This window comes from Macaca nemestrina, chromosome 7 (genome assembly GCF_043159975.1).
Source record: "Macaca nemestrina isolate mMacNem1 chromosome 7, mMacNem.hap1, whole genome shotgun sequence".
Taxonomy (NCBI): domain Eukaryota; kingdom Metazoa; phylum Chordata; class Mammalia; order Primates; family Cercopithecidae; genus Macaca; species Macaca nemestrina.
The window spans coordinates 101,902,037-101,913,312 of NC_092131.1; the positions used below are offsets into that span (position 1 = coordinate 101,902,037).

At 45.2% G+C, this 11,276-nt stretch overlaps 1 protein-coding gene across 1 annotated transcript in view; it reads left to right on the forward strand.

The window, feature by feature from the left end:
• LOC105488316 (adaptor related protein complex 3 subunit sigma 2) overlaps positions 1–11,024 on the forward strand; it is a 64,690-nt gene extending 53,666 nt beyond the window's left edge. The window contains exons 5-6 of the mRNA XM_071100682.1: positions 6,879–6,986; positions 8,946–11,024. Coding sequence (XP_070956783.1) covers positions 6,879–6,986; positions 8,946–9,074 — 237 coding nt within the window. The 3' untranslated portion in view covers positions 9,075–11,024. The remainder of the gene's footprint in view (positions 1–6,878; positions 6,987–8,945) is intronic.
• The last annotated feature ends 252 nt before the right edge of the window (positions 11,025–11,276 follow it).

Sequence of the window (11,276 nt, forward strand, 5' to 3'; positions counted from 1 at the left end):
AACTGGAAATTGTAGATGATGCATTTTGGGTGAGTTTTTTGCAATAATGGCAAAAAACTCAAATCAGCAGAAGAGATCTTTCTGGGTTGGGCACATTGGCTCACACCTGTAATCTCAATACTTTGGGAGGCTGAGGCGGGAGCATCCCTTGAGCTCAGGAGTTCAAGATCAACCTGAGCAACATAGCAAGACCTCATCTCTACTTAAAAATTTAAAAAAAAAAAAAAAAAAAGCTGGGCATGGTGGCATGTGCCTATAGGCCCAGCTACTCAGGAGACTGAGGCAGGAGGATTGCTGGAGCCCAGTAGTTCAAGGCTGCAATGAGCTATAATCATGGCACTGCACTCCAGCCTGGGTGACAAAGCAAGACCCTGTCTCAAAAAAAAAAAAAAAAGAAAGAGAGTTTTTTGGCCTTTGCCAAAAATTTAATGGCTCTCAAAGTTTTGTTTATAGCAAATAATGGTAGGTGTGGACATTCACGGGAAAAGTCACAGTAAAAGTCAGATTAACCATACCATTATTACTTTAGTTTTAAATGCTATCCATGGACTCTCAGTTACTGAGGGTGAGGAAATCCGTGTTCGTATTCTACCTCCCTCCTTTTTTCCCCTCTTCTCTTCCTAGTTTTTACTAGCTGGAGTTTTCTACATCATCAAAGCATATAGTATTGACACTCCGTTGTTACCCTAATCCTATTTTAGTCTTAGACCTACAGTTAAGTAGTTTCAGTGCTCACTGCAAGTTTTTGCCGTAGTTTTTTGTTTTGTTTTTGTTTTTGAGAAGGATTTTCGCTCTTGTTGCCCAGGCTGGAGTGCAGTGACATGATCTTGGCTCACTACAACCTCCTCCTGGGTTCAGGCGATTCTCCTGCCCCAGCCTCCCAAGTAGCTGGGATTACAGGCAAGTGCCACTTCTGCCCAGCTAACTTTTTTTTTTTTTTTGAGATGGAGTCTCGCTCCATCTCCCAGGCTAGAGTACAATGGCGCAATCTCAGCTCACTGCAGCCTCCACCTCCCAGGTTCAAGCGATTCTGCCTCAGCCTCCTGAGTAGCTGGGATTACAGGTGTGTGCCACCACACCTGGCTAATTTTTGTATTTTTAGTAGAGATGGGGTTTCACCATGTTGGCCAGGCTGGTCTTGAACTCCTGACCTCAAATGATCCACCCGCCTTGGCCTCCCAAAGTGCTGGGATTACAAGCATGAGCCACCAGGCCTGGCCCTGCCATAGTTTTTCCAGTCACCTCTTAGTTGGCACAAGTGCTTCCTTTTGTAGATTCCTTAAGAAATACTTGGCCGCGTGTGGTGGCTCATGCTTGTAATGCCAGCACTTTGAGAGACTGAGGTGGGTGGATCACTTGAGGTTGGGAGTTTGAGACCAGCCTGACCAACATGGAGAAACCCCATCTCTACGAAAAATACAAAATTAGCCAGGCGTGGTGCACATGCCTGTAATCCCAGCTACTCAGGAGGCTGAAGCAGGAGAATCGCTTGAACCAGGGAGGCAGAGGTTGCGGTGAGCAGAGATAGCACCATTGCACTCCAGTCTGGGCAACAAGAGTGAAACTCTGTCTCAAAAAAAAAAAAAAAAGAAAGAAAGAAAAAAATATATATTTGGGAACAGTGGTCCCCATTCTGTTACCCTTGCTGGACAGTTGACTGGGTATAAAGTCCTTGAGTCTGCTGGGCACAGTGGCTCACGCCCTAATCCCAGCACTTTGGGAGGCCAAGGGGGGCGGAATATGAGGTTGAGAGATCCGGACCATCCTGGCCAACATGGTGAAACCCCATCTCTACTAAAAATACAAAAATTAGCTGGGCATGGTGGCGCATGCCTATAGTCCCAGCTCCTTGGGAGGCTGAGGTAGGAGAATTGCTTGAACCCAGGAGGTGGAGGTTGCAGTGAGCCGAGATCACGCCACTGCACTCCAGCCTGGTGACAGAGCGAGACCCCATCTCAAAAATGAAAATAAAAATAAGTAAAGTCCTTGAGTCACACTTTCTGTCCTTGAGAATTTTGTAGGTATTGTTCCATTTTCTGTTAGCATCAAATATTAATGTGGAAATTTTCATGATTTTGTTTCTCTTTTAAGTGATTTGATCTTTTTGCCTGGTTGCAGGAACTCAGAAACCTTACTTAAAGGTGTATCTTGGTACTGCCTATTCTGAATTTGTTTTCCCTGGGATACAGTGTGACCTTTCAGTATGTACACCCCAATCCTCTTATAGTTCAGAAACATCTTAGATTCTATCTTTATGAACATATCTTTACATATTTTTCCCATTCATGTTAAAGTTTTCTTTTATGCAAATATTACATCTCCTTTGCTGTCTTTTGTAACTGTTTCTTCTCTATTTCTTTTAGCCCTTTTTGGTTTCTTTTTTTTTTTTTCATTTCTCTCCTTTTGTTCCCACTGTGTTTTTAGCAGTCTCTCTTCTCCCTTTGCTTCTTCCAGTTTCACCTTCATTTCTATAACAGTATTTTTCCTTTCACTTCTTTCCTCAGTTCTGCTAGTATACAGCTTGTCTTCTCTTCTCGTCTCCCTACCTCTGCTGAAGTTCTGTATTTCTGCTTTGAGCTCTCATTTCATAGAGACAACTATTTTGTCAAGTTTTCTTTTTTTCATTGTGTAAAATATTTTATTACCATTGTATCTAGTCCATGGAGGCCCTTTTCCAGTGTGTGGTCTTAGTCTGCCATTTGGTTTTCCTATTTCTTTCCTAATTTTTCCTCACTGTATATTTTTATAGATCCTGTTTAGATTTTTTGTATACTTAAATAGGCAAGTTTTTCAGGGACCAGCTGTTTGCAGGATGCTTGCTGGGGGAGCTACCAAAACTGTGTTCTGGGCTGGCTACAGTTGTTCCCTTGATTTAGGGTTCTGGGTGAGTCCGTGTACCCTTAGTCTCCAGCCAGCCAATCGAGATAGGCAAGGTGTCTCTTAGCATCTCCTCAATGCAAAGGCTGTCTTCTCTACTACCATGGAGACCACGTCTGTGAGGCAAATGTAGCTTGTGTGATTTCTCATTTAGCCTCAACTTCAGGTCCAAGGAAGTTCCTGCCTTCTAAAAACGAGGAATTAATTTGATACCGGAGTGTGTCCTTTACTCACAGGAAGTACATATTTTTGCAGGTCTTTCTGAGATCTCCAGCTTCCCTGTCCTCTCCCTGTAGCATCCTTTCTTCTTTTCCTTCTGTGAAGCAAAGGAGTCCCTGCCGGAGCTCCCTGCTTTTGACAGCTTTTTCACCTGTTTGGGGGTTTGGAGTTTTGGATATCCTATAGTTATAACAAAAATGGAGTTTGCTTTTCTATTTCTTCTTTTTGCATTTGGAACACATTTTGAACAGCATTTGAAAATGCTGACTTTATGATGCAGTGTTAAATAAGAAGCTTTAACTGACTTTTTCTGTTAACCAGCCACTAGTCTCCACGACATCATGTGTTAGGCCTTTTACTATACCTTCTCCATAAAGCCCCCACCACCACACTGTTGTCGGTCTTCGAAGTCCCTAAAGCCCAAGGAATATGCTACTCAGATATATGGAAAGCCTTTCATTCTTTCAGCATGCCTACTCTGAGCATTGTTCTAGGCCTTGGAGATAAAGCATGGAAGAATTAATACATGATCTTAACACACCAAAGTCTTAAATGATTTCATGTGGAATAGGTGTCAGGGATGAATAGAGTGGAAGACACAGTTTGGGATTCTGAGGAAGTATGATAGAAAGGGTAGAACATGAGCTCTGGAATCAACACCATTCTGCTACTAACATACATGACATTGGGATCATTTTATTGCCTTTTCCTCATACATAAAATGTATCAATTTATTCATATATAAAGACAAGACAGGCCGGGCGTGGTGGCTTACGCCTGTAATCTCAGCACTTTGGGAGGCCAAGGCAGGCGGATCATCTGAGGTCAGGAGTTCCAGACCAGCCTGGCCAACATGAGGAAACCCCGACTCTACTAAAAATATAAAAATTAGCTGGGCGTGGTGACAGGTGCATATAATCCCAGCTACTCAGGAGGCTGAGTTGGGAGAATTGCTTGAACCCAGGAGGCGGAGGGTACAGTGAGCCAAGTACACAACACTGTACTCCAGCCTGGGGAACAGAGTGAGACTTTGCCTCAAATAATAATAGTAATAATAATAATAGTAGTAGTAATAATAATAAAGTGAAGGTTACATTACCTACCTTAGATGAATGTTGTAAAATTAAGGTAAGTTACATAAAGTACTTGGTTCATAATAGATACTCAACAAGTACTACTTTCTACCCACACAGGGATTGGCTAAACAAAAGGAATAAATACTGAAAGTACAGGTATAGAGGACTGTTTCTCTCCTTTTTTATTAAATTGTGGTAAAATATGTAACAAAGTTTCCTGTCTTCACTATTTTTAAACTTACAGTTCTGTGGCATTAAGTATGTCCACATTGTTGTGCAGTCGCCACCACCATCCATCTCCAGAGCTCTTTATCTTGCAAAACAACAGCCCTGTAACCACTGCCCTCTTCCCCCTGCCCATGGCAGCCCCCATTCCAGTTTCTGTCTCTGAATTTGACTACTCTGGGTACCTCATAGGAGTGGAATCACACAGTCCTCATCCTTTTGTGTGTGGGTTGTTTCACTTACAGTGTCTTCAAGGTTCATCTGTGTTACAGTGTGTCTCAGAATTCCCTTCCCTTTTACAGCGTCTCAATTCAGATAGAAACAAAACAAAACAAAACCAAAAAAGCAGAATTCCTTTCCTTTTTAAGGCTGAATAATATTCTGTTGTATTTCTGTGGCACATTTTGTTGATCCAATTGTCTGTTCATGGACACTTGGGCTGCTTCCAATTGTTCCAGTATTGTTGTGAATAATACTGCTATGAACATGGGTGTACACATTCTCCTCAAGTCTTTACTTTCAGTTCTTTTGAGTGTGTACCCAAAAGTGGAATAGTTGAGCCATATGGTAATTCTGTTTTTAATCTTTTTGAGGAACCACCATACTGTGTTCAGAGGCCTATTTATTGATGGGGACAAGTATAAACAGTGGAATTCCCCCAGGGAATTATTTTAAAACCAATCTTAACATTTTGTAAATTATCTAAATATGAGACTTTTACCATTAAATCTTTATTTGCATATAGCTAATGAATAATTCATATTGTATAAAATGTAAGAACACCTCGTGAGAGTGTGTGTGTATGTAGACAGAACAGTGGTTAATAAGGCTCAATGTGGGCACACATACACGGGAATACATTTGATTTATTATACTCTGTCCTCAAGATCAGAAGTTCCCTGCACTTCCTGAGGGCAAAATACAGGGAGCCAATGCCAGAGAACTTCAGATGTCAGAAGTGCACAGTGCCCAGATATGCAGACACATCTTTCTTCTTGACTCTGCATTGCTTACAGAGTAAACTGGTGGTTGACTGTAGACTCTAGACCAGTGGTGCTCAGCTGGGGTAAGTTTGCCCCCTGGAACACATATGACAATTCTGGAGACATTTTTGATTGTCAAGCTGGAGGACTAGAGACCAGGGATGCCAGAGAACAGGCCACAGCGACAGGACAGCCCCACAGCAGAGAATTTTCTGGCGCCAGATGTCACTGGTACCCAGGCTGAGAAGTCCTGCTCCAGACCCAAATTACCTTCTCAGCCTTGTCTTAGCCTCTCTCCTGCGTAAATAAAGTTGCCATCCCAGCCAGACCCAGAAGCTCCCCATACCTGCCCACACACCAGCTGAATTGCTCCTTCCAACACCTTCTACCTGAAATTCTTTCCCCTGCTTCTCTAATGTCAGAGCCCAGCTTCAGTCCTCCCACTGTCTCTGTGAAACTCTCTGATCTCTCTAGCCACAGTTCCCTTTCTTCTCTGACTTCCCCAGGATTATCCCAATCATTTGGCACTTAGTTAACAATAGAAGGTTGTACTTGCTATCTTCTCACCTTGACTGAAAGCACCTTGAGGGCCATTTGATACGATTTGGTTTGAAATATGCAGTACCATTCCTTATGAACCCCAGTGGGCATCTCTGCTTTGACCCACCCAGGGCTTTCTGTGACAGCTTTCCTACTATGATGGGGTGCAATGGTTGAGTCAACCTCTGTCCCATCACAGCGGTTAGGTACACTGAGATTCAGCTTTGTTTAGATAACTAGCTAGATGGAACCTAAGCCCAAATGTGAGCCTTATGCTTAGAAAGGTGTTTATGCTGAATCTGCTTTCTAATCTAAGCAGTAAGAAATGAGGTTAGGAGAGGTGCAAAGGAATTGGGCTCTATCTTGCTCTGATCACGTCCCTTCAGTGGAGCACAGCCTGGAGGATCTGCCTTGTGGAAGGTGGGAGACATTCATTTCAGTTGCTTGGATAGGGATTATTCTGTCATAACTGGACCTACTTAATGACAGTCAGTGTTGATGATGGTAATATTAATAATGAAAGCCATAATTACTTGGAACCCAGTGTGAACTGGGCACCAGGCTAGGTGCTTTACACATATTTATCTCATCCAGCCCTCACTGCAATCCTGGAAGGAAGCTGAAGCACTTTAAAGATAATTTGCCCAGGGCCACCCAGCTAGCAAGTAGCAGAGCCAGAATTTAAACAAGAGCTGCCTAACTTTGAAGCCTGTGCTCGTAGCTACCACCTCACTGCTGAGGGGAGAGATTCATGTTGCCCTGTGCCAAGACCTGGGAGAGACCCCTCGTGGTGTCACTGGAGAGGTGGATGGGCAAAGGGGCTTGAGTGTCTGAGTTCTGAGTCAGGACCTGTTGTCATATCTGACCACTCTGCTGCTGCAGGAAAAGGAAACCTCATGGGTTACACTTTGACCACCACGGAGTATTCTGACTCTTCTGATTTTTGCTTCCACTTTAGGTGCACTACATCCTCCAGGAGGTGGTGATGGGTGGGATGGTGTTGGAAACAAACATGAATGAAATCGTGGCTCAGATTGAAGCTCAAAACAGGCTGGAGAAATCCGAGGTGAGTAAGCAACTGTGTTCTAGCCCTGGCTGGGTAGAGAAAACCTGGGCAGAGGCAGGAGTGTGTACATGTGTTGGTTTGTGTTGCTGTGAAACCTCAGGAAATGATACTCATCTTCTTTCTTCCTTGAGTCCATTGAAACTCATGGATTTGAAGGTCAACCAGCCCTGAAAATTAAACAGATAACAAGGTTTGAAATCTCAGACTTTCAGGGTAAAAGAGTAAATAGAAAAGCCAGATGGCAGAGGAAAGCAAACAGCTTTTGGCTTGGGGGTTATGACCCATGTTTGTGGTTTGTAATTCCTCCTTTGAAAGCCACTCGTTCCTTGGAGGGACCCAGAACCCTCTTCTCCTATTCCAGTGTGGTTTCCTAGTTTGTGTGCTCTAAGAGTCTGATCTCCCAGCAGCCATTTCTCGTGGTGTCTTTCAGACCTCAGAGTTGCCAATTTCCTTATTTCCAGTTAGCCTTATAAAAAAACTACAGTAGAGTTTGGGCTAGGCTTGAAAATAACATACCTCAGTCCACCCCCACATGGTACTGGGCTTGATACAGATGTTCACCTAAATTCTGTCCTATCCCTCTGAGGTCTCTCCATCCCCTTCCTCAGCCTTACCAGAGCACAGAGGTTACAGACATATACTTTCACATGCAGAAATAGCAGAACAAATTACCTCTTTAATTATCTGAGGGTCTTAAAGAGATTCTTTGCCTTGTATAACGGAACTTGATCTTGCGAAACCAAGAATTCTTCTTTCTGTGAGGACTGGCAGTCCTGTGGAAGAAGCTTTTGCAGACCACAGCTATTGTGACAGCTATAGTTCTTTCAGAAATGTAGGCTGGGAAGATTCCAGGAATAGTAAGTGAGTCAGAGGCAAGGGGGTTGGAAATGAGAAGAAATGGAGACTTGCTGGGTGAGGGCAGAATTGGAGTTGGCATTCGGAAAGAAGGCAATAGGGGAAAAATGATTGTGAGAGAGTCTTCATCCACTTTTGCCCTTCTCTCCACATGGGGATGAGCCTGCCAGGTAGGGGGTTCACTGTAGATGTGCAGACTCTGCGTTTTGTCACCAGCCCTTCTGTATCTGTGATACCCCCCACCTTCTCCCAGCTTGTTGCCACACGACACTTCCAAAGCCAGCTCTTTTCATTTCACATTATTAGTTGGCAAGCAGTTGCCCTAGAGCCATGGCTTTTCTTTTCCTTTTAAGAATTTCCCTGTGACTTTGCACGTTTCAGTAAGAGTCTTCAGTCTTTTGAGGAAGGGGTTTTGTTTTGTTTTGTAACCAGAAAAGTGCCCCTGACAAACCACCTTAGATTATTTCAGCATTTTTTGGGTACCCACCATGTGCCAGGCACTGTGAGATGCTGGGGCTGTGAAACTGCATAGGCCACACCCCACCTCTGAGGAACTGGTAGTCTAGTAGGACTGCAGGCTTTGGATCCCTGTGCCAAACCCCATCTAACCTCAAGATTGTTTTGTTGGCTACTTTTGAGGAATAAGGGGGGAAAATTAAAACTTCAGTTGTGTGTGCTCAGTTTGGAATTTCTCTAGGCATCCCTCACCTGTTATTTTGTTTGTTTGTTTGTTTTTGAGACAGAGTCTCTCTCTGTTGCCCAGGCTGGAGTGCAGTGGGGTGATCTCAGCTCACTGCAACCTCCACCTCCCAGGTTCAAGCGATTTTCCTGCCTCAGCCTCCCTAGTAGCTGGGACTACAGGCGCCCGCCACCACACTCAGCCAATTTTTGTATTTTTGGTAGAGATGGGTTTCACCATGTTGGCCAGGCCAGTCTCGACCTCCTGACCTCAGGTGATCCACCCACCTTGGCCTCCCAAAGTGCTAGGATTACAGGCGTGAGCTTGTTTGTTTTTGTTTTTTCTTTTCTTTTCTTTTCTTTTTTTTAGCGTTAAGCAGGTAACACTGAGAATTTGTCTCATACTCGCCTCTCATTTCTTCTCAGGGTGGCCTTTCAGCAGCCCCTGCGCGGGCTGTGTCTGCTGTGAAAAACATCAACCTGCCAGAGATTCCTCGGAACATCAACATTGGCGATCTCAACATCAAAGTTCCCAACCTGTCCCAGTTTGTCTGAGGGTCAAGGATTGGGCTGAAATAGAGTCCTTAAGACAAGCAAAGACAAGCACGTCTGGAAACAGAACCCATTTTGAGCCATAGAAGAGTCAAGCCTCAGGACCTGGAACCTTTGTGTCTGGGGAAGACTGTTTGGCATGGAATGGGGAAGGGATTCCTATTGACACTGCTCGGGTGTGCCCAGTTCTCACATGTGCAGCCATGCCGTTCTCTGATGCACACGGCCGCTGCAGATGTGAGGGGCCCTGCCTTCCTCAGCAGGGAGTCAGCATGCCCAAGCCACTCACACCTTTACCTTACACACGGACGCTCCCAAGGGTTAGGGACTGCATTGAGCAGACCCACCTGCTTCCCAGAACCTCCTCACTAGGGCTGAGCACCTTCTCTGACTGGAGTCTTCATCCTTAGCACCACAGACTTCCGAGGTCCCATGGCCTTTACTTGCTGGTGAGGTGTCATAGGTAGAAATGGGCTGGCCCTTCAGATTTGGGGGTGTGGTGAGTGGCAAGTAAGGGCAGAATTTTAGAAGAACCAGAGTCACCTGCTGACTCTATTGAGATTGTTACACCCAGAATCCTTTTGTAGTTTTTTTGTGGGTTTTTTTTTTTTTTTGAGACGGAGTCTTGCTCTGTCACCCAGGCTAGAGTGCAGTGGTGTAATCTTGGCTCACTGCAACCTCTGCTTCCTGGGTTCAAGCAATTCTCCTGTCTCAGCCTCCCCAGTAGCTGGGATTACAGCACCCACCACCACGCCCAGCTAATTTTTGTATTTTTAGTAGAAATGGTTTCACCATGTTAGCCAGGCTGGTCTCGAACTCCTGGACCTCAAGTGATCCACCTGCCTCAGCCTCCCAAAGTGCTGGCATTACAGGTGTGAGCCACCATGCCCTGCCACCAGAATTCCTGTTGTATAGCCGAGACTTTTGGTTACCACCTCATGAAGAATATGCTTCCTGCATTGTCCTAGTCCCAGTTGTATTCTCACAGGTGTTATGTGCAGGACACGATCCAAATCATAAACCTGGCGCATGCCCACCACATTTCTGCTTATAGGGAGAGGGACCCACCACACACCCACACGTGCCAGAGGTCCCTCCTCCCAGAGGAGAGGCCCTGTGTCTGTAGAAGGTTAAAGCTGACAACATGTGGAACATCCCAGAATTATGACTCTTCCCAAGTTTAAAATACATTCTCCTCATGGGAGCAGAAGGTTCATTGCTGTGTTGTGAATGATGAGCTGCCTCCACAGGGAACCCACTGCCACCTGGGCCAGCTTCTGGAGCATGAGAACCTGAGCCAGGGTCACCCTTTTGGGGTCTGGACATGACGCATGCTGGCTAAGACTAGGAGCAGGGCTGCCTCTTCTCCCTCCCGGAGCTCTGCTTGTGGGCACGCCCTGTTCCCTCAGGTGCCATTCTCCCAGAGCTTAGGTGCCCATAAATGTTCTTACTGCGGTGGAGTAGGGCCTCCTGGTCCCACGCTGTCGCATGGGCTAGATCTCAGGTGTGCTGTTGAGCCACCTTGAGATGAGGGCTGCTTCTCAGTCAAGTTTCCAGCCTGGGCCCCTCTCGGGCCTTCTGGTTGGGGACTCTCAGCCTCCTGATGCTGTTGCAGGGCAGGTCTGAGAGGCTGCCCAGCAGCACCCCATGTCAGGGCCACCTCGTTTTCCATTTTTGAATAGCGCTCCCTGTGGTTTGTGCCCACTGCTCCATACAGCCTCTGGTCCTCACTCTTGAAAGCTCCATGATAAGCGCAGAGATGGGCAATGTGGATCAGAAGGTGGGCCTCTTACTGTGGAAGAGGGAAGTGTAGGTGAATAGATGTCAAAACCCCTGATAGCATTCTTTTGAAGGGTTGGATTTTCTTTTTCTGGCAGACATTTCAGTACATTCACATTTCTCTCATTTGCTGAATGTGAAATCAGAATAAAGGAGATCAGTGTTTATTTTGTACCTTCTGTAAGTTGGCATGAGCAAGATCATTCAACAGTCCTTACAACAGACATTCTTATCCCCATTTTGCAGATGAAGGAAGTAGACCCAGTTCCAGTAACCTTCCCTTAGGTTACACAGGGCTGAGATTCAAGACTGCTCACTTGACTTCATTATCCTTTTCTTTCCTCATTGCTGAAGATGGCTTCTCCCAATGTTATCATCTTTTTTATAGATGAAACTGAGCCTCAAAGAGATTAAGTGACTTCTCCC